The sequence below is a fragment of the Danio rerio genome, chromosome 7, assembly GCF_052040795.2.
Source record: "Danio rerio strain M-AB ecotype USA chromosome 7, GRCz13ab, whole genome shotgun sequence".
NCBI classification, from domain to species: Eukaryota; Metazoa; Chordata; class Actinopteri; order Cypriniformes; family Danionidae; genus Danio; species Danio rerio.
Window position 1 is genome coordinate 75,248,862 of NC_141027.1, and position 27,209 is coordinate 75,276,070.

The 27,209-nt window shown below is 38.5% G+C and overlaps 1 protein-coding gene across 3 annotated transcripts in view; it reads right to left on the minus strand.

Moving 5' to 3' along the window:
- Positions 1-26,967, minus strand: part of LOC147843282 (uncharacterized) — a 513,583-nt gene extending 486,616 nt beyond the window's left edge. For all 3 annotated transcript variants that reach the window (XR_015496518.1, XR_015496519.1, XM_087262268.1), the window contains exons 1-2: positions 26,845-26,967; positions 5,693-5,855 (exon numbers count right to left, since the gene is read on the minus strand). Coding sequence is in view for 1 of the 3 variants with exons in the window: in XM_087262268.1 (XP_087118394.1) it covers positions 5,693-5,844 (152 nt within the window). In the remaining 2 variants the exon portion in view is untranslated. The remainder of the gene's footprint in view (positions 1-5,692; positions 5,856-26,844) is intronic.
- Positions 26,968-27,209: the final 242 nt, after the last annotated feature.

Sequence of the window (27,209 nt, forward strand, 5' to 3'; positions counted from 1 at the left end):
ACAAAGTTGAACTGTCACCAAAAGGTGAGCTGTATGCCTCTATGTTAACAACCGTCCTCACGCTCTCCATGCTACTGTTTCATTATCTCCCATGGCACAAAATGGCTTCCTCCCTGTAGAGCCTGCAGCCCACTGACCCGAGCACACACAGGGGGTCTGGATTTGAAAGATCTCCTCCATCTCCTGCTCCTCTGTTTCATGTGTCGCATTACAGAAAATTCTAGAAATCTGCTTGACTGGATTGGGTCTGAAGCGAGCCCTTTGATAGCGCCATGTGTCCTTTCATCTCGGTGAACGGTTCCCTTCACTTTAGTTTACCCGAACAACACTTTACACGCTGGGGAGAATACCCTTGAAACTTGACAACCGAGCAGGCTTTCTTCTGAGCAGGCACAGGGAATATTGGAGGCTTTCTTTTCAAGTTATTTTGCTCCCCAGCAAGTTTTGGAGATGCAACAGTGATACGCTGGAACGTCATGCATTAGTTTGCTGGGGACTTTTTTGTTTAGTGTGCAAAAGATACTTGAAATCAATCCCACACTGAAAAAAATACACGTTGGATTTGCTACAGGTATCTGGTTGCAAACAATTTATTATGGGTATTATTTATTATAGGCTTAATTTAAACAGACAAGTTAAATTTAGACCGCATTTACACAGCAGATCTTGATGATCAATTCCGATTTTGTGACTGTATCCGATTTTTTTGATGACCTGCTTACATTACCTTTTAAAAGTGACTCGTATCCAGGGCCGGAGCAAGCTGAACTGCTGCTCTAGGCAGAGGACGATCACGCCGCCCTCAATTCCAAAGTGAAAACGAAAGTGACTGGTTATGAAAATGAAGTGAGGTGTTGCGGACCTCTATTCTGCCGCCCTATGCGCGGATATAAGTGTAAATGCGCGGGTGTTGAGGGAGGGAGGTGTCGCGGACAGGTGTCTGCCGCCCTATGCGCGGATATAACCGAGGACGCGCGGTGTCGCGGACCTCTATTCTGCCACCCTATCCTCGGATATAAGTGAGGACAAGCGGGCGCTGATGGAGGTGTCGTTGACGCCGCCCTCTCTATTCTTGCGTCTATGCGCGAATATATCTGAGGACGTGGGTGGAGGTGCCGCGGACATAACTGAGGACGCGGGTGGTAAGGGAGGTGTCCGCCCTTTCTATACTGCCGCCCTAGGCGGCCGACTAGGTCGCCTCTATGGACGCGCCAACCCTGCTCGTATCCAATCGTCTGCATTTACACAGCATACGGCAAAGGCGCAATGACCAGGAAAAAAAAAAGAGCAGGCGCTGACTAAGAGCTAATAATTAAAGATTGCTCTTTTCTCTATTCCTGTATGCAATCTGTCCGCAGCTTTTGACAAGCTGTTTTACTATAGTTTATAACAGAAAGGTTCTCATTTGTCCATCTTCTTTTGGTATTTAGGCTTTTTTTGACGATTCTCTCACGATTCTGTAAATATAAAATAAAGGTATGGTAAAAACAAACATATGGCACAACATCAATAATAATATTATGTGTAGGTCTACTGGTTTCTATAAATAATTCTATAATAATTCTAATGTTGAATTATTACGTTTGAGATATATGCTTGCAATCTGTCATAGATTATATTCAACAATATATAGGCTAGAGTAGTTATACTGACATTGTAAACATTTATTTTCATGCACAACTGTGGGTTCGCTATGAAAGAAAAACATATCAAATGCTTGCCGTAATCATAACTCTAAAATGCGATCTGATCATTTAAATGACGTGCACACTTTCGGTTTCATTTTGACTGCTAAGTGCTTGTTCATACCTCGCGCGCGGCTCCCAAACGAACCCTCTGTGCCACAAACTGAATGTTATTTACATCTGTACATCTGTACAAACTGAATGTTATCTGTATCTGTATTATCTGTATCAACATATGCAGGTTCTGTTCACTAAAGTAGACGCGCTCGTCTATCATTAAGTAGAGCGCGTGCGCCCATCATTAAGTAGAGCGCGCACCCGCCATCTCTGTGATAACAGCTCACGGTCAGCAGCTCACATCACATATGATTTCCCGGCCGCGAAAACATCATTATATGAAGACAAAAATGACATTTTTGACAAAAATGACATTTCCTCATGTATGACATTTAAGGTTTGGGACTCTGCTGAAGTCTGTTCTGAAAAGAAATCGTCAGACTTGACGTCATTCGGTTTTTAATGACACGCGACTCGCATTGACAGGTGAAAATCTGATCTACCTGCTTACACTGCAGACATGAGAACACAGATCCGATTCATATCGGATAAATTTCCACATATGAACAAGACCTGAATCTGATTTGAGTAAATCGGACCATGTGATTTGTTCCTGCTTACACTTACATGGGCCATATCCGATCTGCGCCACATGGGAGAAAAAAAATCAGAATTGATTCACTTAAACAGTGCCGTTTAAATGCAGCCTCAGTAATTGTCAACTTAAATTGTTTGTTTAAATCTAGCCCAAATAAATTGTTTGCAACCACATTCCTTAAACAAATTTGTATAACCAATGAATTTCCTCAGTGTAACCTGACACACGCCAGACTGCCCAATATAGGGCACCACTTTTCACAAAACATGTCATTTAAAGCCATCAAATCAAAACCTTCTCTTCTTACTTTTATATGCATATATTACAGTAGCTCTTGTTACAAACGATGTATCTGTGCGCATCATTGTTTTAGTAAAAAATAAATTTACCCTCATAAACTTTAATCAAAAACTATAAGCTTCCCTCCCCCTCGAAATGACTTTTTTCACTTGAAAAAAAAAAATGATCACATGAAAATCCTTTATGGTGGGGCTATCATTGCTTTAGGGTGGAGCTATCAGTCATATAAGGCGGGACAATCAGCCATTTAGGGTGTGTCTATCAGTGCTTTAGGGTGGAGCTATCAGTCATATAAGGTGGGACAATCAGTCCTTTAGGGTGGGTCTATCAGTGCTTAAGGGTGGAGCTATCAGTCCTGTATGGTGGGATTATCAGTGCTTTAGGGCATGGCTCTCAGTGCTTTAAGGCGGGATTATCAGTGCTTAAGGGTGGGTCTATCAGTCATTTTGGGTGTGACCATCACTGCTTTAGGACGTGACTATAAGTTTTTAAGGGCGAGCTATCAGTGTTCTAGGGCGTGGCTATCAGTGCTTAAGGGCGTGGCTATGAGAGCTTTAAGGCGTGATTATCAGTGCTTTAGGGCAAGTCTATCATTACTTTAGGGCAAGTCTATCAGTGCTTTAGGGCAGGCCTATCAGTACCTTAGGGCAGGACTATCAGGCCTTTAGGGCAGGCCTATCAGTTTGTGTGGTTATTAGTCCTTTAGGGCAGGCCTATCAGTCCTTTAGGGTGGGGTTATTGTCCTTTAGGGCAGGGCTATCAGTGGGCATCTCATTTCCGTTCTGAATTTGTCCATTTGTCAAGCTTCCGTTATTTTGTTAGCATCACCCATCTTTCAACAATTCAATCATTTCCCAATGGACAAAATCATGCACCACTCTATATATATATATATATATATATATATATATATATATATATATATATATATATATATATATATATATATATATATATATATATATATATATATATGTACTTGAACAATATCAGTATATTACGCCCAGTATATACTACGACTTCAATAAGTACATGTATGTTGGTCAATCATGAAAATGTGTTTTTTAAGTATTCAACACAATGTATAAAAAATAAAATAAAAATTTTAAATTTTGTGAAATTTTTTCTGTCCTGATATATAGAAATTATTATTTTCTAAAGATTATCTGAATCTGTAAATATTAAGCAAGTATAATATTAGTTATATTATTAGTATAATACATGCTATTTCCAGCCTGATCTCACGAAAAACCTAACTATTTTACGTTTTGTCAATTAAGTGGCTAATTCTTTCGAATTCGTACAAGTTCAGATGTATGAATATGTACTATTTTAAAAAGGAAGTAAGGCAAACCCCGCCCCTAAACCCAACCATCATTGGGGGTGAGCAAATCATATCAAATTGTACGAATGAGATCATACGAATATATACGAATAAGCCACTAAATCAAAAAGTTACGAATTGCCGTGAGATTGTGTTGGTTTGCTATGAAACAATAAAAATGCAGTTCGTTTGGGCAGGTGAGAATGCAGCTATCGTACTCGAATGCGCACCAAAAGCGGACCAAATGAGCGTACCAAGACCTGCTTGAAGAGGTGGTCTCGGTACGCTTTCAAACGAACCCTGGAGCAGTTCGTTTGTGGTGAGGATATGATCCATTTTAAAACAGGTCCAACTGCAAAAAGTACTGCGCGTTTTGGACTAATTCAGCTGCCGTAGGCCGATGCGATGTGCATTATGGGATACGGAGGAAAAATATTTGTTGACAGCGCTTTACCAACAGAGAGAGGGGAAAACATTACCTGATGGATCGTTGGTAATATTTCCGCAAGATGACCATGTCGCAGTTTAGCTAAATAAATTCACTCCTCCTGAAGTGACGAGCGATGCATTAAACACTGTTTTCCAGCCGCGGCCACGCTTCATTTTCGTAATGTATAGTTGGTCTAAAGCAGACATACAATCAGCCAGCGCAGTCGAGTTTTTTTTTTAAATATTAGGCAATTTGTATATTTTTCTCTGAATGATAGTATAATGAAACATTAACAATTTATTTTAAATAAAAAAGCAAAAATACAATAAAATGAGGTGACATATATAACATTTTATATACATATCTTTACATAAATGTTTAGCATTGTACTTTTACTTAAAAAAAAAAAAACTTGTATGTAACATAGCTACAAATAATCTGACTTCTAGACTGGTGTGCAGGAGCTGTTAGCTAAACATTGACACGACCTACCCAAAATACAGAAACAAAATAAGATCCCTGAAGACCTTTTTAAATGTGTATCAGTCAATAAATAAATCTAAATATATATTATTTAATAATACGTTGTTTAACGCCGCAAGAAATGTTATTAATTATTTAATTTGTTTAACATAAAAACTAAAACTTTTCAGAGAACAGCAGCATTAAATATCCTCTTCAAACACCGCTTCCCTTCTATTTTAATGTGTGTTACACTTCTGATGATACATGTCAGACACAATTCCATAGATTTTTTCCCGATTTCTCTCTCCTTTTTTTTTCTCCCTCTGAGACAGAGAGAAATGAGAATTCACACACTCAAAAGCAGGTTTGATAGATTCACACTCGAGCACTTCAGAGGGACTGAGAGGAGCTTTCTCATCTCCAGCTCCAGCTCTCAATGCATTTAAATCATTCCTAACCAGTTATCTGAAAGTTCATCTATCGATCACTATCGTCAGATATTACCATTCGGCTCAGAAAATATGAATTTGATAGGATCTTCTTTGCTTACGTTGGCTCTTTCTTTTCCTCTCAAGATTTATCCCGAGATTGACCTAGTGCTTTCCGCGCTTGTGTTATTGAACACCTGGCAGCTGAGCCCTTTGAGTCCGCTGATGCCTTTAGCAAGACCGCTCAGGCTCCAGGGTTATTTCAGCAGGATTTCCTTTTCAGAAAGAGTCCGAATGCACATTATACATGAAAACGCAGCCAAATAAACTAACAAAAGTTTTAGGATCGCGTGGCATCAAAGGGGTCTGACGCTAAGCTGTGAGCTGTGCCTTAGTGTGCAGTACCTGGAGAGATGTTCTTCACGTCTCGGGGGCAACTCTTCAGCTTTTCCCTGGATTACGAGAAGAACTTTGAAGCTCCCACCTGGTCCAATCCCCGCACCACCACTCCTCCATTCCCATTGGATGACAGGAGCTCGGGAGGATGAGCTTCTCATTTAGGGGGACTCTGTTGTGTGACACCAAAAGTGAGCTTCAAATAAGACGTAATCACATGTAGTCACTGAGAGACTGACACATTCAAGACAGCAAATAAATGGGTCAAACGTTATAATAAGATTTAATTTGTAGTTAATAATGAACAATATTTGTATAGCATGATAATCGTAACCGAACCGAACCGTAAGACTAGTGTAGGTTCACAGCTCTATTGTAAATACTCGCGATCGCCTCCCTCGCAACAGAGCCCATATGAGGTTAATGACGTCAGTAATAACCGCTTATGATTATTACTGAACCGATACCGAATTGTCCGCGTCTGCATCGCAGTGCACCGAAGAAACGATTAATTTTGACACCCCTAATTTACAACACTCAGCCAACTAAGGGCCGGCCCGTGGCATAGGCACCATAGGCAAATGCTAAGGGTGCTGTATATCCAGAGGGGCGCCAGAAATGAGCGCGGTTCAGTTAGTTTTGTTTTCGATTTTCCTGACACACATTCAGTTATAGATGGCATTAACTCAAAAACCTCTTACCCTAAAAGATCTAAAGTGTGTTTCCTACAAAAAGACAAAACTGGTTATGTTTCACAGCTGTCTTTCTTTTTTTTCGCTCGACATTACGAGCACTGCTCCGTTTGAGCCCTCGCAATATGTGTTTAGTCGAGAGTAGGGTTGTAACAATATACCGGTATGACGGTCTACCACGATTTGAATGTGCACGATTATCATACCATGAACAATTGCATATCAACGGTTTTAACCCTTAAAGACCGAGACAGCTGCCCGCGGCTAAAAATAAGTATTGCTCTTAAATGTTTAATAACTTTTGATCCGCTGATCCCATTCATACAATTCAAAGATTGACATAAAGAAGAGAATCTCAGCTTTCCAGTGCTGTATCACATAACATTCGCGGACTTTCAGAGGCTCCGGAATCAGTGCGGTTACTTCATCAAAATTTGACAACGCTGATTTGACAAAGAAACACTCGTCACTGTGTCTCCGGACAAACCAGACATGATACATTGATGCATTGTCCCTCCTCCATGCCCAGATTGGTTCAAACTCGCTATATCACAACCAATAAGCATAGGTTTCGCTTTTGTTTGTGGACCAACACTGAGCTTTTTGAACAACACGGAATGAGAGATAGGCATACATTTATGCGCGGCTAAATAAAACGCAAAAAAAAAAAAAAAGTTTTGCATGAAATAATTCTCATACTAAGTACTTTTGCATGCACAGCAGCACAGAAACATGACAAAACAGTGACACAGCAAAGACGAACTGCTGCTCTTGCTGTTTTCAAAAGACGCAAATGAAGGTGCAGCTGTTTGTCTGCATTGCAGACAACCACATCCAAATCCATATCCACAGACAACCATATCCATGCTGGCACATAAAACCTAAGGATGTTCCATATTGAATCTAGTTTCGTTATGTAACTATTTATAGTATAGTAAATATTTATATCTATTTTTTACTGAGGATTTGCACCATGTTTATTTGGACTTTGACACATTATTTATTATTTTCTTATTTTTTTATTTGTTCATTGTAAGTGGTGTTGTTTATAGAAACTGAAAATATATTATTTGGAAAAAGTCAAATTTGCTTCACTGTTCTATTATTTTGTAACACTTTTTTTCTGTTCTGTTCATTCCCAGACCTTTTGGGCAGATACATTGTCAGTAAATAAATGCATTTTTTTCCCCCATAGAAAAACCTTTGTTCAGTCAGAAAACGTGTTCTTATTCTTTTCAGGGTCTTTGCTATGAGAATTACTATTTAATACCGTATACCGCGAAACCGTCAAAACGTGGTATTGTTTTTTACGATTATCATACCGTAAAAAAATTCATACCGTTACAACCCTAGTCGAGAGAGCTCGAAGTGAGAGAAGCTCTCAGTAAGGAACCGTCAGAAAAGTGCTTCTTTTTTTTCGTTTTTTTTTTTTTTTTCGTTTTTCTGCTCCGCTCAGCGCAAGCTCTCCCTGTTGCGAGGGCTTAAGTGTGCGTGTGTTTGTTTATTTGTTTGGTCTATGTTTATGTACGTGTTTGAAAGAGAGACAGAGTGCCGCTGTGTATCTGTACGTTTATACAGACAGCATGTTATAGCCTCCCCCCTAAAATATAACACTGTACATAGAAAGCATCGTCAATGCACCGTGATGCACCGAGATATCGAATTGAACCGAATCGAAGGCATGATAATCGTAACCGAACCGAACCGTGAGACCAGTATAGGTTCACACCTCTAAATATTAACCTTTATTTTACATCTAAAGAACTGTGAGAATATCATAATGTTGATTTTAAGCAAAAGAAAAATCGTGATTCACATTCTTTTAAAAATATGTGCAGCCCTACTCTAAAGGTAGCATTTTAGAGCTTTCGGACACAGCCTAAAAAACTCACACAGGGTGGGTGAGCTGAAATATTTAAAACTTACATGTAAAAGCATTAAATTAACTATGGCCGAACAAGGTCAACTTCCCTTTACAACCAAAAAACACACTTCTTTGGAGCCATTCCACAGCAAGTCCTGTGCAGTGAGACCTCCTTATCCTGAGTCAAGCACATTTTAAGCACTGCGCTGGGTTTCTATCCTTTTAGGATAAGTTTACAAAAAAGAAAAAAGAAAAGAAAATGTGAATTAGATGCACTGAAAAGAAAAAATTCATTGGATTTATTACATTTTTAAGTGGTAAGTGGATGCAGTGAATTTATACGGGCTGAATTTAAACAAACAAATTATATTTAGTAACGTTCAACTTAAATTGTTAGTTTAAACCAGCCCATATAAATAGTTTGCAACCACTTACCTTTAAAAAAAGGTAATAAATCCAATGAATCATTTATTTATTCTCAGTGTAAAGGCCTGTCTGAAGCTATTTACAGTTTTATAAACGCTGGAGAAGAACAGACGACCTGACATGAGGGAGGCAGAATATTAACCGTGTTTGTGTGTTCTCTAAGGTCACGGATCCTAAAGGCCACCCCTGATTTCATGCACATCCACACTGACAGACAGCATCCATCTTTCCCACCCGGGTGACCGTTGACTGTTTTTTCCAAATGAAAAAATAAGTCCGAAATAGAAAGCGGCAGCATGCGAATGACCAGAGCCAAATGTCAGCAGAGCTACACAGAGTCTCCAGCAGCCCAGAAAGAGCAAACACACGAGTGGGCAGGACCCTGCATGAGAGGGCGGCAATCCTACCTTCAAGGTGGGATGAATAATGAATGGGCTCGCGATGGACACAGAGAGAGACCATCAATATTTCACATCTCTCCTCCTCTAATTTCACTCTCGCTCTCCCAGACTGCTGCTGCTCGCTGTCCCAACACAAATCCCGAACTGTTGCTGCTGAGATATAAGTGCAGTGTGTACACAAACCACCATCCCGGCACTGATTTCTCCTCAAATAACATGACATGCTTGTTGATATTCTATTTGTGTGTGTGTGGATGGGATGAGTTGGGATTCAGTCAAGAAAAAATTGCAGAATCTCTTCACAGAATGTCTGATAATATGTTTTCTTCTGGAGAAAGTCTTATTTGTTTTATTTCAGCTAGAATAAAAACAGTTTTAATTTTTTTTTAAAAGCCATTTTAGGGTCAAAATTATTAGCTTCAAGTTATATTTTTTTTATAGTCTACAGAACAAACCATCATTATTAGAGGTGTGAACCTACACTAGTCTCACGGTTCGGTTCGGATTATCAAGCCATCGATTCGTTTCAATCCGATATTTCGGTGCATCACGGTGCATTGACGGTGCTTTTCATACACAGTTTTATATGTCTTGTATTTCTTGCAGTTCTTGTATTAAATGTATGAATATATTTATATTTATATATTATTTGTAATACAATTTTGTCATTTAATACAAACAGTCAGATATGTAAACTGTAACTTTAAACAAAACGAGCATTAAGCAAATAATATAAACAAATATAAATATCCAGCTCAATTTCTGATCCTTGTCTAGTTCTCTTCAGGGGTGGACTGGGTCTAAAAATCAGCCCTGGCATTGTAGCCACACCAGCCCACATTACCACACCGACACAGGCCCACCCATGGACGCGCACATTCACTACTTATATTGGTGTACAGATGGTAAAATTATATAAGCAGTACCAAATTTAAGGGATATTTAAATATTCAATGTAGGTGACGGGATCCAAAAACAACCCATTTATATATGCAATCATTTCATTCATTTTCTTTTCAGCTTAGTCCCTGGGAACTGCCAAGTCGCCAACTTATCCAGCATGTATTTTACACAGCGGATGCCCTCAAAGCTGCAACCCATTACTGGGTTACCCAATTCATCTATAGCATGTTTTGGACTTGTGAAGTAAACCAGAAAGAAACCCACGTGAAACCAACTGACCCAGCCGAGGCTCAAACCAGCGACCTTCTTGCTGTGAGGTTACAGTGCTACCCACTACGCCACTGCGCTGCCCCCTTTCGAGACTAGTTCAGTTAATTTTATGTATTTGGCAGTGTCTGACTTGACTGCTTTTCCCTTTATATGGTCCATCTCTGACTATCAGCTTGTGTTGCACTTACTGTTTGTTTGACATTCTTGCCAGATTTTGATTACGTCCGCGTAACCTCAGATTGGGTCGGCCCATCTCGAAACCAGCCGGTCGTTGCCGATTGGGCCAATGCTTAACATTTATTATTATTCTTACTAGTATCATCATCATCATAATATTCACATCTTGCAAGAAATAAAAACTGCCTACATGTAAAAACAATATATGAAAAATAAATAAAAATAGTTGACCGGCCCACATTTTAAAAAAATGGTCCAGCCCTTCTGGCATTTGCCAGAATTGCCAGATGGCCAGTCCACCGCCCCTGGTTCTCTTACACCTTCTTTGATTGGTCACACCCTCAACAAAAACTGTTGCGATTGGCTCTTGCGCGCTGCGCTCTTCACAGATGAGTGACACTGAGCGGCAGGCGGCAGCGGCGATCTCACAGCTGATGTATGATAGACACGGTGGAGAAAACTCTTCAGACACGCGCTCGTTTTTGTATCCAGAAGTAACGCTGTAAAACAGCCGAGAGGAAAAGAGAGCCACGCCAGCAGGTCAAATGGGCCACTGTGTGTGTGTGTGTGTGAGAGAGAGCGAGAGAGAGAGAAATTCAGTACTTTCATTCTCTCGATCTCAGTGAAATAGGGGCTTTTGTTGTATATGTCAGTGAAAGACTGATCCAGCAAACACACACAGTGAAATTGTGCACAGTTTCTGAGTTTTAAGTAGTTAGAGCGTTGTAAATACTCGCGATCGCCTCCCTTGCGACAGAGCGCATATGAGGTAAATGACGTCAGTAATAACCAGTTATGATTATTACTGAACCGATACCGAATTGTCCGCGTCTGCATCGCGGTGCACCGAAGAAACGATTAATTTTGACACCCCAATCATTATACAATAACTTGCCTGATTACCCTAACCTGCCTAGTTAACCTAATTAGTTAAGCCTTTAAATGTCACTTTAAGCTGTATAGAAGTGTCTTGAAAAATGTCTAGTCAAGTATTATTTACTGTCATCATGGCAAAAAATAAAATAAATTAGTTATTAGAAATGAGTTATTAATAGGGTTGGGTATCGTTTGGGGTTATTTCAATACCGGTGCTAAATCAATACTTTTAAAATGGTACCGGTGCAAAAACAGTGCCTGAACCGATACTTTTTAGCCACAAAATTATGGTGGATGACTCTAGAAAAATCTTTTAGTTGACAAAATCTTGTCAAAGTAAGAGAGCTCATTTTAAACCCTGTACAAACTTTTCAGCTCTGTCTCGCGCTCTCACTCTGCCCAAATAAAATTCAACGTAAATTATGGAAAATGTTCTGTTAAATATGTAGACAGCAAAGGCAGTTGCGAGAGGAAACCAGACACGACCATTTATAGAGTCTCCTACCAAAAGGACCAAATTGTCAACAATCTTTCATTCATTTCTATTTGTCTCCGTCAGTCTCCTGTAGGGTTGTAACAATATACCGGTATGACGGTCTACCACGATTTGAACGTGCACGATTATCATACCATGAACAATTGCATATCAACGGTTTTAACCCTTAAAGACAGAGACAGCCGCCCGCGGCTAAAAATAAGTATTGCTCTTAAATATTTAATAACTTTTGATCCGCTGATCCGATTCATACAATTCAAAGATTGGCATAAAGAAGAGAATTTCCAGTGCTTTCCAGTGCTGTATCACATAACATTCGCGGACTTTCAGAGGCTCCAGAATCAGTGCGGTTACGTCATCAAAATTTGACAACACTGATTTGACAAAGAAACACTCGTCACTGTGTCTCCGGACAAACCAGACATGATACATTGATGCATTGTCCCTCCTCCATGCCCAGATTGGTTCAAACTCGCTATATTACAACCAATAAGCATAGGTTTCACTTTTGTTTGTGGACCAACACTGAGCTTTTTGAACAACACGGAATGAGAGATAGGCATACATTTATGCGCGGCTAAATAAAACGCAAAAAAAAAAAGTTTTGCATGAAATAATTCTCATACTAAGTACTTTTGCATGCACAGCAGCACAGAAACATGACAAAACAGTGACACAGTAAAGACGAACTGCTGCTCTTGCTGTTTTCAAAAGACGCAAATAAGGGTGCAGCTGTTTGTCTGCATTGCAGACAACAATATCCAAATCCATATCCACAGACAACCATATCCATGCTGGCACATAAAACCTAAGGATGTTCCATATTGAATCTAGTTTAGTTATGTAACTATTTATAGTATAGTAAATATTTATATCTATTTTTTTACTGAGGATTTGCACCATGTTTATTTGGACTTTGACACATTATTTATTATTTTCTTATTTTTTTATTTGTTCATTGTAAGTGGTGTTGTTTATAGTAACTGAAAATATATTATTTGGAAAAAGTCAAATTTGCTTCACTGTTCTATTATTTTGTAACATTTGTAACATACCGTATACCGCGAAACCGTCAAACTGTGGTATTGTTTTAGACGATTATCATACCGTAAAAAATTCATACCGTTACAACCCTAGTCTCCTGCCAGTTTACCCCAAGACAAAGCTGATCATGACATTGAAATGAAACATAATCAAGACTTTAATTGACTCTCCCGAGCTATACCAAAGGACAACCTTGACTAGAGCAAAGACAAAAAAATAAATAAAGCAAGCACTTGGAGTTTGGAAAGACGTCAAATTAGAAGTCGCATCATTTATTTGAAGGTATTTCACATCCCGGCCCATGCAAAACAGTCGGCTCGCATTTAGGAGGCTGTCAGTATCAGCATAATCGAATGTAAATGAATGCGTGCAATCAAGCTAAATTGGATGCACTCAAACTTAATTTCTTCACTTTCTCCCCCATGAACTCGTGTCCTCGCTAATGACCGCATTAGATATTCTTACGCTGTGCTTTTTGTGTGTGCGTAAATCCAATTGTCATCCCCATTTCATATAGTGTCAGTGTCCTGATTAGCCTGAGACAACAATAGGAAGCGCCATGCCCACTGAACCTGCCAGCGTCACGCACACACACACACACACTCGTCTGATCTCATCACACTCCTGCTTGTCTGAGCAGCGGTGGTGGCCACCTCAATTCAGCCCCCTTTTCTTTTCTTTTTTACACACACACTGAACTACTGAAGTCTCTGTAAGAGCGGAGAACAAAGGGCCAAGAGAAAGGGGAAAGATCCAGACTGACATGCTAAAAAACATAAGGGTCAAAATCTCAACTTTCAAAAAGCCAAACAAGCTGCGCGGCAGAATTCCCAAGACGTTCATTAACTGCTAATCATGCTGTTACACACTGTCGCAATGCTCTGAAGCTTAACGAATCAATATTCCTCATGCCTGGTGATCATTAAAGGGATGGCACATCTCAAACCATTTACTCACAGATCCAGATGCACACTTTTTGGTCCTCATGAAAAACGGAAATAAGATTTGAATATAATGTTGAGTGATTATTAAATGACATGCATGGCCTTAAGTGGATTTTTAAAAGGACAAGTGTTTGGCCTATTCCTTTTGAAAAGGGATTAAGAGTTGAATATAATGTTGTGTAATTTTGTTGCATTTAAAAGTTAATACTTTCCAAATGTATTAAATTGCAAAATCAGCATTACAAATAAATATTCTGTAGCCTCACAGCAAGAAGATCGCTGGTTTGAGTCCCCACTGGGTCAGCTGGCATTTCTGTGTGGAGTTTGCATGTTCTCTCCGTGTTGGCGTGGGTTTCCTCTGGTTGCTCCGGTTTTGCCCACAGTCCAAAGACTATAGGTGAATCGAATAACCTAAATTGGCCGTAGAGTATGTGTGTGTGTGAATGTGAGTGTGTATGGGTGTTTCCCAGTGCTGGGTTGCAGCTGGAAGGACATCCGCTGTGTAATACAAACACTGCAAAAAAAAAATTTCTTACTTAGATTTGTTTTGTCTTGTTTCTAGTCCAAATATCTAAAAGTTCTCAAATCAAGAAGCATTTTCTAGACAAGCGAAACACATTGTCTTGTTTTAAGAAATAATTTGCCAAAATAAAGTGAGTTTTTCCTTAATTCAAGCAAAATAATCTGCCAGTGGTGTAAGCAAAATAATTTTTATCACAAACTGAAAAACAAGATTATTTTGCTTACCCCATTGGCAGATTATTTTGCTTGATTTTGAGAAAAACTCACTTTATTTTGGCATATTATTTCTTGAAACAAGACAATGTGTTTTGCTTGTCAAGAAAATGCTTCTTAATTTAAGAATTTGTAGATATTTTGGACTAGAAACAAGAAAAAAATCTAAGCAAAGCATTTTTTGCAGTGTTTAATGGATAAGTTGGTGGTTCATTCTTCTGTGGCGAACCCTGATGAATAAAAGCACTAAGCTGAAGGAAATTGAATGAATAAATAAATTGTAAACATCTTTAGACATGTCAAAAAATAAAATATAATTATAATGAAGAAAAAAGTCTGGAATTAAGGTGAGCAAATTTTAATTTTAGGATTAAGTGTCTTTAATGTATTTAGGTGTAAGAAACATTTGAGACGTTAAAAAAGCTAAATATTTAGCACTCTTTAGTTCATATTTTTAGTTCTCATTTCCTCATACTGTACTTTGTGAAGTTGTGAAGTTGTGAAATTTGTGAAGTTGTTATCAAGAGCTCCGCAAATTTCATACATTCATTAATTTTCCTTCAGCTTAGTCTATTTCAAAGGTCACTACAGTGGAATGAATCACCAACTATTCTGGCATATGTTTGATGCAGATAATGCTCTTCCTGCTGAAACCCAGCACAGGTAAAAGCAAATGGCATATTATTTGAAAATATTAAATTTGGAGATCTTTTTTTTTTTGTTTACATCCACGTTAGTTCATGTATGTCATTTAAAAATCTTAAATGTCATCCTTGAACTGTGGTTTAAAGTTGGATTTACAGACAATGGGCATTTATAGTAAACTGAAAAATACTCTGATGCTATATTGAGTATTACACTTTATTAGGTACACCTTACTAGTACCGGGTTGGACCCTCGTTTGCCTTCAGAGCTGCTTTAATCCTTCGTGGCAGATTCAACAAGCTACTGGAAATATTCCTCAGAGATTTTGCCCCATATTGGCATGATCACGCAGTGGCTGCAGATTTGTCAGCTGCACATCCATGAACAAATCTCCCGTTCCACCACATCCCAAAGGTGTTATAGTGGATTGAAATCTGGTGACTCTGGAGGCCAATTTTGGTGAGTCTGTGTGAATTGTAGCCTCGGTTTTCTGTTCTTAGCTGACAGGAGTGGCACCCAGGGTGGTCCTCTGCTGCTGTAGCCCATCCGCCTCAATGCTGGACGTGTTGTGCATTCAGAGATGCTCTTTTGCATACCTTGGTTGTAATGAGTGCTTATTTGAGTTACTGTTGCTTTTCTATCATCTCTAACCAGTCTGGTCATTCTCCTCTGACCTCTGGCATCAACAAGGCATTTTCACGCACAGAACTGCCGCTCACTGGATATTTTCATTTTTTGGACCTTAGGTCATTGTCCCTAATTAAGACATGTGTATCTAATAAAGTGGCCAGTGAGTGCATAAATGATGTCATGTATATAAATATATTCGTACTTATGCATCATTTGGAATAGATTAACTTTTAAAATAACAGTTAGCATACTAAAATACTTTATACATTCTTTATATGTTTTATATTTATTAGAAATGTATTCTTATATTTATTGTTTATTTTAAATGTTTTTCTTTAGATTCACATTTGACTTTTTTCCATCACATCTAATATCCTCCTCACATACCATTTCCATTCATAAATGGCTTTTTCGTCTAATAGTTGAACTTTCTGCGGTTAAAACTTTCTCCTCACCTTGTTTCCCCACCTCAATCGCTCAGGCTTTAATAGCTCTTCAGTGGTACGTCGAGCAGTGGAATCAGCCACCCGGCAGAGGAAACAGGCCACACACCAAGCGCAGCGTAGAAAGACAGAAACATGGCTCGTCCGATCAAATTATGCCACGAGCTGATGATGCTAATTAGTCAGGGCAAATTTGTATTAGTGGATTATGTAATCGGCTGGAAGCGGAGCAGCGAGACGGAGGGAGGGAGGGGGGTAAGTGAGTAAGTGAGCGTGGCACCAGCTATAGTCACAGCTTTAGTGGAACACTGCCCTGCCACTTCATGCCAGTGTGGGCATGAGCAATCAAGCAGAGCAATCGCAATTAAACAAGCGGGTAATTTCGTCAGAGGAGGGGCTGGTGGCATGAGGGACCCTGTTACATGTCCTCAGGCAGCCTTGCGTCTCTGCCCGTTTTAATACTTATTAAATGACGAGCCTGTACTCGCTAATGCACTCAGACAGACAGTTACAACACACACTCATAATACAAGGATGATCAAATAGGGGCAATTGAGATTGAAGAGTGTGGCGGAGAAATCGAGGGCATGTAAGGGACGGTAGTACGAGTAAAGTAGAAAAAAGTTCCTTGCCTTTTTTAACACTAAAAACATAAAAGGGGTTCATTTAAAAGCAATAACAAAGGTTTCTCATTGATGCAATGAAATAAGAGTGCTGCTAACAAGTGCTAGCGCTGAAATATAATATTTTCAAAGGTTTGAACTAACAATTCGATACCCTACAAAAGGTGTTTTAAAAGTCTTAAATTCTCCATCTTTAACTCTTGAAAGCCGAACCAAAACTTTGGTGTAATAAAGGAATAGTTGGCTCAAAGATGAAAATAATATCATACCTTGCAAACCGAGATGTTCTCAGTTCTTTTACAAACAATATAAGTGATTAGAGGCTATCAAGCTCCAGAAATGACCATGAATAACATAAGGATGAAGGATGCTAATGGCTAACTGGTTTCAATTGTTCGCACTTAGCTGATGATTGATTATAAGGTGTGTTTGGCATGCAGTCCTGGGAGAGAGCCCTGAGCTCGTGAGATCCTCGAGCCCGGGGCTCCCCCCTGCTGCAGGGCGAGAGGGGAGTTTGAGTTCAGGTAGGTCTTGAGATCTCAAGTGCTTGATAATGGTAGATATTGATTATGAATGCTATATTGAGTGTGAATACTGAATTCAACACTTGATGTCAACTTAGTTTTGTCAATTTACTTGTGTTACATGTTTTTAGTCTGTGGGAGGAAACCGGAGAGCCATGGGAAAACCCAAGCAAACATGGGGAGAACATGCAAACTCCACACAGTAATGCCGATTTGGCCAGATAAGATCTGAGCCAGTGACATTCTTGCTGTGAGGCAATGATGCTAACCATAATGCCCCATTCATACGGGGCTTCAGCGTCAACGCTTGACTGAAGGCGTGTCTGAAGTTTGTGCTAACGCGGTCGTCATAGCAGCGTCGGCCAATAAAATTCAGTCAGCAATAGGCCACTGTCTAGCTAGTGTATTTGCATACAGCGATCTGATTGGCTGACACTTCTGTCGGCGCTTAAAAAGTTGAGCTAGTCCGAACTTCTGCAGCGAGCAACGCCTCTGAAGCAGAGCAGACGGATCCACAATGCAGTTCGGCAACGCCTGACGTCACCAATTCAAAGTGAATGGGAAGCATACTCTGACGCCCCGTGTGAATGGGGCGTAAGGCCTCCGTGCTACCCTGACAAGGAAATGGGAGGAGAAGGGGTTGAAGGGGGGATTCTTTAAGACAAAGATGGCTAAGGTAAGATAGTCTGGTTATTTAGTGATTTAGGAATCATCTGATTGGTGAATCATGCATTAGCTAATGAGGACCAGCTGCTATCAATCATAAGTGCGTGCTCCTCTCGAAATTAATTTATAAATAAACTTCACTTATTGTTGATTAAACCAACAAAAAGTCTCTAACAACCAACTAACTGTCCTACAGTAAAATAAGTTCACATTACATAAGGCATTAGATGATAACCATTTTCAAAGCATACCGCGGTTCGGAAAAGTCAAGGTTTTTAAACCGGCAACATTTTCTGCAATACCGTTCATAGGTATGGGTAAGATTTATTTTTTACATTTTTTTTCAGCCTTTTGGGAAAACAGTATACCAGCAGAAAAAAAATATCCAAAGATGCTATTTTAAAATTGCAAAGAATTTTGTGTTTTTTTAAAACTAATGAAGAGAGCATCGTGACATTACTGCTCTAAAATATTTTAATGTTTCTCAAAAAAATATATATTGTGTTCAAAGGGGAAATTTGTTTGCAAAAAAATAAAAGTTAGATTTTTCAGGGTGTCCGCGGGGTCTTAAATTGTCTTTAATTTCAAAAACTAAATTAAGGCCTTAAATAAATTCACTGAAATATGCTGTTGTGGGTGTTAAATACTTTTAAACAGGTCATAATTTTTACTAATTGTCCATGTAAAGCAATAAAAAAAAGTTTAACAAAATTAACATTTATTAACTATTCAGCAATTTTGTTTTAATTGTCTTCCTTACATCCTTAAAATAACATTTGTTAAAAGTTTTCCATGTTTTCATGTTTTTATGCATAAATTTATGTTGTGCATAAATGTTGTTTGTTACAGCTTTAAAACTTTGAAACAGTCAGATTGATTTTAATTTAATATTGTTTATGCTACACTGCATTAGTGAAAAATATTTTGTTTTGGTTTGATTTGCAGAAGACTTTTAGATTAGTATCTCATTGTGAGTGTCGATTAAATAAATTATAGATAAATATTAACCTTGATTTAGACCTCAGAATTCTGACAATATATTATTGAACATTAGAAAACAAAATTGCATTTAAAAAATGTAGTTTATTAAAGCTTTTAAAATGTGTCTTCATTTAAAGAAATGTTGTGCTAATAAAAATATATATGTATATAACTAGAGTTTGCTTGTTTTGATACATTATTTAAAATACGTGGCTGAGAAATAACTGAAGTTTACTTTTAATTAAGCAAGTAAAAAAATTCCACTGGTTATTAATTATTAGCAATCTGCCCTGTGATAGTCTAAAATTTCATTGATAATGATCTTAAAGTCTGAAATTTGATGTGAAACCCTGTTTTTACACAAGACATTTAAAATGAACATATGTTAGAGCAGTAATCACAATACTATCAAACAGTGATATTTTTATCCAAGGTTATCATACCGTCAGAATCTTATACCTCTCACAATCACCAGCGATATAACAACCAGAGATCGCTGGTAAACACTCACATTCACATAAACTACAAATCTGCCGGTTTACTACAGATCCCAGTCATGCAACACACACACTCACCTGCTCCAAGTCACTATTGATTAAACACTCACACAGCTGAAGCTGCTCAGACTGATTACTTGGACTATAAGAACAGCACAAACACACACTATGTTGCTGAGTCTTGTTATCTGTTCTTGTGACACTAAAACGCGTTTACCCCTGTCTTGCTTTGGTGTGTTTTTGACCCTTGCCTCGTTTATTTGTTTTTTCCTGTTTGCTGCCTGCCTTGTGACCATCTGCCTGTTATTTTGACGACGACTCTGGATAACTCTTATACATCTGTTTGCCCCGGTGTTGACCCTTGCTTGCCTGACCATTCTAGTAAACCTGCATTTGGATCCCCATCTCCATTGTCAGAGTCACTGCACCGTTACAATACCGGCCCATGCCTACATTACAGTATAATAGTGTGCAATTTACAAAAATCATTAACGGTGTAGTTTTTATGTAAATTGCGATACTTAAATTCCAAAAACCCTTCATTCTTTTCTGTACATTGTGTATGGAAATAAGCAGCAGAAACATTGTGCTGAATGTTTCTTTTTGAGTATATGAAAAAAGCAGAACCCATTTGAAGGCCAACGAGGGCGAGTGGCGAATGATCACAGAACGTCCCGGCTCATGAAAACTAGAAAAACAAAGAAATAAAAACACATTTTTGAAGCAGGGAAAGATTTGCACCACACTGAGACGTACGCTACTCTTCCTCAGACCTCTTCACCGGTCCACAGGGGGCATGGGGATGTATAGAGATGAAGGGAGGAAGAGGAGCAGCAAGCCTTTCGCCCCTGCCCTCGCTCGCCCCCCACATCTCCAGATATTTCCCTCGCTGACCCCATAACCCGGACCTCTCGCTGCGCAAATGCCCTCTTCTCATCTTTCTAAGGCCATTCCTGACTCTAATTGGTTGAGACCAGGCTTGTTTCGGTGTAATCCTTGCATGTTAATACTCCCACAGTAACATTCTCCCGCCTAATGGCTGCCCAGCGAGAGGCATTTTCAACCGCATTACCTCTTATCGAGTTACGGAGCCCCACCGTTCCAAATAAGACAAATTTAATTGATCCAGTCTATAAAAATCCCACTCTGCTGTGAAGGGCCTGGTTCCGGGGATTTCTTTATTTATTTATTCCCTCTGTTTTCCCCACTCAGACCGAAATGCCTCTGCATGTGGCGCGAGGAAATTAGGTTTATTCAACTCCTTACAAAGAGGAGGGACAGGGGAGACAAAATTCAAAAGGCTTCAAAATTAGATCAATGGTCCCAACAATCAATCAACAGCCAGGCTACTAAGCCGCCTCGCTCAGGAGGAGATGTGAAATGAACCTTTAAAACAGCAGGCTTTTGCTCCATACCTCTGCGTGCCGTGCGGAGGCGAGCTACTAAACTGCAGTATGATTCAATGGTTAACAACATTCATCGCTCTCTCCGCTGCGCTGCCAAAATATTCCTCGACCTAAAAGGCGAGCGCGCACACACACATATACAAGTGCAGGAATGCATAGAGCAGAGGATGGAAGTGTGGAGCTAATACTGTACACTGCGAATATATACACACATATATATATGATGTGTGTGTATATATGTATATAAATATATATGTATATATATATATATATGTGTGTGTATATGTATATGTATATATATATATATATATATATATATATATATATATATATATATATATATATATATATATATATATATACACATATACACACATATATATATACATATATATTTATATACATATATACACACACATCATCACATCACAGCAAACTTCTTTAAACTCTCCTGCACTGGCTTATATATATATATATATATATATATATATATATATATATATATATATATATATATATATATATATATATATATATATATATATATATATAAAAGTGCAGGAGAGTTTAAAAAGTTTGCTGTGATGTGATGATGTGCGTGCATGGCCTTAATTTCACCCACTGTGCCTTTTTTTTTTTTTTTAATCCCGTTACCGCACATTGGTCTTATTGGGCTCAATGCAACACGGCAGGCTTATCAGAAATAAATACATTCGATACACTGTACAAGCTGGGGATGAGGAGCTTGGCTTTCAAAACACTGGCTTTTCAAAACTTTCCCATGGAAGAAAGGGGGAAACTTTGGACTGGAATGTATTCTATTAATACGTGGATGCATGGAATGCTTAATTCTGAGCCAGGCATGACAATGATTGTTCAAATGTGTACTAAATAGTAATGCTAAAGTGCAGAGTTTTCCGCTGCGTTCATAGCAGTGCTATTTTTAAATCAAAGCAACTGAGAGTAGCTAATTGCAGCCCAATCTCATGAGGAAACATAGTTATTTTACGTATTGTCAGTCTGTATTACGATGACGTAATGGATCAGGTCCAATACATAGTGGACATTGTAAAGGCCATGCTTCTGTAATGGTTGGGTTAGGGTTGGGGTTGGTGTAGACCTTAATTACTGAGGGTTGGGTTTAGGGTTGGGGTAGGTGTAGATGTAGGTGTAGACGTTAATAATTGAGGGTTGGGTTTAGGGTTGGGGTAGGTGTAGATGTAGGTGTAGATGTTAATAACTGAGGGTTGGGTTTAGGGTTGGGGTAGGTGTAGATGTTAATAACTGAGGGTTGGGTTTAGGGTTGGGGTAGGTGCAGATGTAGGTGTAGATGTTAATAACTGAGGGTTGGGTTTAGGGTTGGGGTAGGTGTAGATGTAGGTGTAGATGTTAATAACTGAGGGTTGGGTTTAGGGTTGGGGTAGGTGTAGATGTAGGTGTAGATGTTAATAACTGAGGGTTGGGGTAGGTGTAGATGTAGGTGTAGATGTTAATAACTGAGGGTTGGGTTTAGGGTTGGGGTAGGTGTAGATGTAGGTGTAGACATTAATAACTGAGGGTTGGGTTTAGGGTTGGGGTAGGTGTAGATGTAGGTGTAGATGTTAATAACTGAGGGTTGGGTTTAGGGTTGGGGTAGGTGTAGATGTTAATAACTGAGGGTTAGGTTTAGGGTTGGGGTAGGTGTAGATGTAGGTGTAGACATTAATAACTGAGGGTTGGGTTTAGGGTTGGGGTAGGTGTAGATGTAGGTGTAGACGTTAATAACTGAGGGTTGGGTTTAGGGTTGGGGTAGGTGTAGATGTAGGTGTAGACGTTAATAACTGAGGGTTGGGTTTAGGGTTGGGGTAGGTGTAGATGTAGGTGTAGAATTTAATAACTGTGTGGGTTGTGTTTAGGGTAGGTGTAGATGTAGGTGTAGACGTTAATAGGGTTGGGTTTAAGGTTGTGGTAGGTGTAGATGTAGATGTATGTAAAGCTGTTGATAACTGTGATGGTTGGGTTTAGGGTTGGATAAAGGTGTGGATGTTAATAACTGTGAGGGTTGGGTTTAGATAAAAAAATCTAATTATCAATCTTGATTTTACTATATATTTATTTATGAATAATCAATGCAGTAAGTGTTCCACTAAAGTGTAATTTATTCTTACATTTAATTCATAAAACCTGGAGTGTGTGTGTGTGGGGGGGGGGGGGGTCTTCGGACGCAATTCAGATGCTTCAGAAATTTTTTTAAACTATACAGTGTTTTAGAAATACCAATCTATAAAGATGAATATATAAACTACAATCACTGAAATGCAGGCTGATTGTTTTCTGCATTTTAATAGAACGTTGTTTCTTCAAGCTAATCTACAAGTAAGCTGCTGATAATTTAGCAGGCCAACATGTACAGTAACAAGCAGGATCATTTAAATTCATCTGGTCATTATCGAAAAAAATAAAGCCCTTCAAGGTGATACAAGATCACGCAGTCAGGGTTTTTTTTAACAATAATGACCGGCTGAATGTGCATTATACCTTACATAAGTAATGCTTAGCACATGGAACATATGCTAATCCTAGACGAGTATCTTATTCCCAGCGTCTGCTTTGCACAACTGAGAAAGTAACTCTGTGAGGGGGCAGCAAAGGCCACAGACCTCGTGTTTCATGAAGGAACTTTTGGCACAGCAATCTGGTGCCCCTTCCTGCCCTTATGACTATAAAACAGAGCTACTGCTGCCTTTCATCTGTTCATCAGAAATTCAGAGGAGTGAGAACGAGAGGATGAGAGAAACAGGGAGGAGACATGCAGAACGTGTGGAGAGACGGCCACTGGAAAGAGCTTCCCGTAAGATCTTCTCGCTGTTTGGAAAGGAGGCTAAATTAAAATCCTGTCCATTAAATCCCGTGTAGGCGTTCGAAATCCCTTCTCCCTGACCTTTTGGATAAATTTCCATCAATCTCATTTTACGCACGATTAAGGTTTTAATGAGAGATGGGCCGTATTAATGCTGGGTTTAATCTAGACAAGCTATTCTTCAGCGCTGCTCGCTAGCCTAAACGAGGACTGTGCGATAAAGCTAGGGCCTGGATGTGGACAAATGCATTTTTAGAGGGGAAAGTAATACGTTTTCCTGTTTAAGGTAATTTTCATTTGATTTATTTGCCAGCATGACACTTGGATCAGGGGCTTAATCATCACATACATCGAGTTAGACACATTTTTGAAAGAATTAAAACTAATTTCACCAGTTTTAGTGGCCAATCTGAACTAAAATCTGAGACTACATTAAAATGTAATTATGCAAAATAGGCTCACAAAAAAATAATAAAGCAGCCTCTACTAACATTTTGCTAAACTCTGAAACACAACACACAGTTTACAAATCAATTAACAATATTAGCAGTAAAATGCCAACAAATTATATCCCTTTCATACAATTTATGATTGATCAATATAGAGTTTAGATTTTCATTCCTTTAGCACCTGTATCACTCAAAAAAATTATTTTGCTGCTTGTTCAAACGACTTTAAAAAAATGGGCTGAAACAACGCAATTCTTGATATTTGTGGGGACAACTTAATTGTTTTATGTTCAATCCACTAAAATTTGTAAAACCAATTGAGTTAACTTGATCAAATTGTGATGGGACACACATTTTTACACCCTGGATGTTTTACAGTGTACACTGAAAAAAAAAAAATAAATATATATATATATATATATATATATATATATATATATATATATATATATATATATATATAAATAAATATATATATATATATATATATATATATATATATATATATATATATATATATATATATATATATATATATATATATATAGCTGCTGAATGAATGAATGAATTCATTCATTCATTCATTTTTCCTTGGCTTAGTCCCTTTATTCATCGGGGGTCACAACAGTGGAATGAACTGCCAACTTATTCAGCATTTGTTTTACACAAGCCCTTCCAGCCGCAACCCAGTACTGGGAAACACCCATACACACTCATACACTACATACAATTTAGCTTACCCAAATTACCTATACCACATGTTTTTGGATATATACACATGGAGCACCCGGAGGAAACCCACGCCAACACAGGGAGAACATGCAAAATCCGCGCAGAAACGCCAAATGACCCAGCCGAGGCTCGAACCAGCAACCTTCTTGCTGTGAGGCGATTGTGCTACCCACTGCGCCACAGTGACACCCAAAATGAATAATAATAACAATAATAATAATAGAATTGGGTAAGCTAAATTGTCCGTAGTGTATGAGTGTGTGTGTGTGAATGTGTGTGTGGATGTTGACCAGAGATGGGTTGCGGCTGGAAGGGCATCCGCTGCGTAAAAATGTACTGGATAAGTTGGCGGTTCATTCCGCTGTGGCGACCCCGGATTAATAAAGGGACTAAGCCTACAAGAAAATGAATGAATAATAATAATAATATTAAAAATTACATATAAATAAATTTTTAGAAAATCTGAACAGATAAATATAGTCAAAAAACTATTATGGTCGATGTGTCCTATTGTAATATTGATTAGTATTATTTTTATTATTAACATTAATGTTAGAGCCTGCATAAAACTCTTGTGTGAATGGAGAGATAGCACATCTGTCTGACACAGACAAAACAAATCTGTCGCAATGTGTACAGCATCTAAATTAACACTATAATAATCTATTATCGCAATTTATTTTACCCTAAATAGCTGTAATGATTTTTAATTGTGCTAGAAGAGCAATTTTTTTTTCCAATTTTTTGCAACACGACCCACTTCACTGCTGGCTTTGGTGGTTTGTTATTTAAAAAAAAAAAAAAAGCTAGAGAATTAATTTCCAACATAAATATAGTGCTTTATCATGCCTGTGATTGATGCCGTTTTCAAGGTTCTCGCAAACACATCGTCAAAAAGTTATCGGCAACATCCAGCTGGACATGACAGCTCCTGTCCTATTCATGCATTTAAGATTGCCTTCCATTGAAAACTCACAGCATTCACCAATCAGTTTCAAAGTCCATCCCACAATGGTGCCACGGGTTTGAGTTATAAAACACATCTACTTTCCTTTAGCTGGAGCACCACAAGACAGTGCCATCAACAGCTTCACAATTACACCAGAAGAACAAATTGATTCAGTTTAGCTACAATAGCTTCATTTGTACAAGGACAAGACTGAACTGAACAAACAGAACAATGCTTTATACCTAACTTTTAATACTGTAGGGTTTCACTGTAGGGTTAATACTGTAGGGTTACTGTAGGGTTTCACTAAGAAATATTCTTAAGTGTATAAGGAAACTTTTGTAAACATCCAACCAATAGTCAGCATGTCAGTGATGTTAATCATATTACCAAATTCAATAAACTGAATCTACTTTCAGCATCAGATAAATGCACATTTTAAGCAATTCAGAGATGTGAAACATTAATTAATAATTGTATTATAATTAATTTTAAAGTATATAATGTTAATACATTAAAGTGTTAATGCTTTTTCACCGCAGAATGAACCGCCAACTTATCCAGCAAATGTTTTACTCAGCAGATGCCCTTTCAGCTGCAACCCAGCACTGGGAAACATACAGACTCCATACAGACTCATTCACTCTCTCACACACACACACACACACACACACACACACACACACACACACACACACACACACACACACACAACTTCTTGCTGTGAGGCGACCGTGCTGCTAACCACTGAGCCGCCGTGTCGCCCCAGGGTGAATAAAAATACAGATCAAGTTTGCTAAAAGCCCTTTTCTGTGGACTACTTCCTTCCGCCACATCTTTAAATCCAGACCGTTTAACAAGCCTCCGTTCCTAATTAAAAAACACCACTTAAGAACTAATAATATTTGTATGTATAATTTAAGACAAAGAGAGAGAAAGAGATTCTTACCTCATTCATTCTTCAGGTAAGTTTCATGTCGTTCATATTAAAAGATTAGTTTGATAGTCCACTTTCTCCGGTGAGAACACCTGGCGCGTTTTGTTTTGTTTAGTTGTCTTCGTCTTTTATTTCAAAATAAAAGTCTTTGCTCTGGACTATAAAGACAGGCTCTTGTCGCCGTCTAAAGGCGTACCAGTATAACCTGCATTAAAGTGTACCTGTTGTTTTGTGTATTTTCTTTATGTATATATGTATACTTATTTTGCCCGTTATATCATTAATTCTGTCAGCAAGTAATTATGTATGTATATGGCAACACAGTGGCTTAGAGGTTAGCACTGTCGCCTCACAGAAAGAAGGTCGCTGGTTCAAAT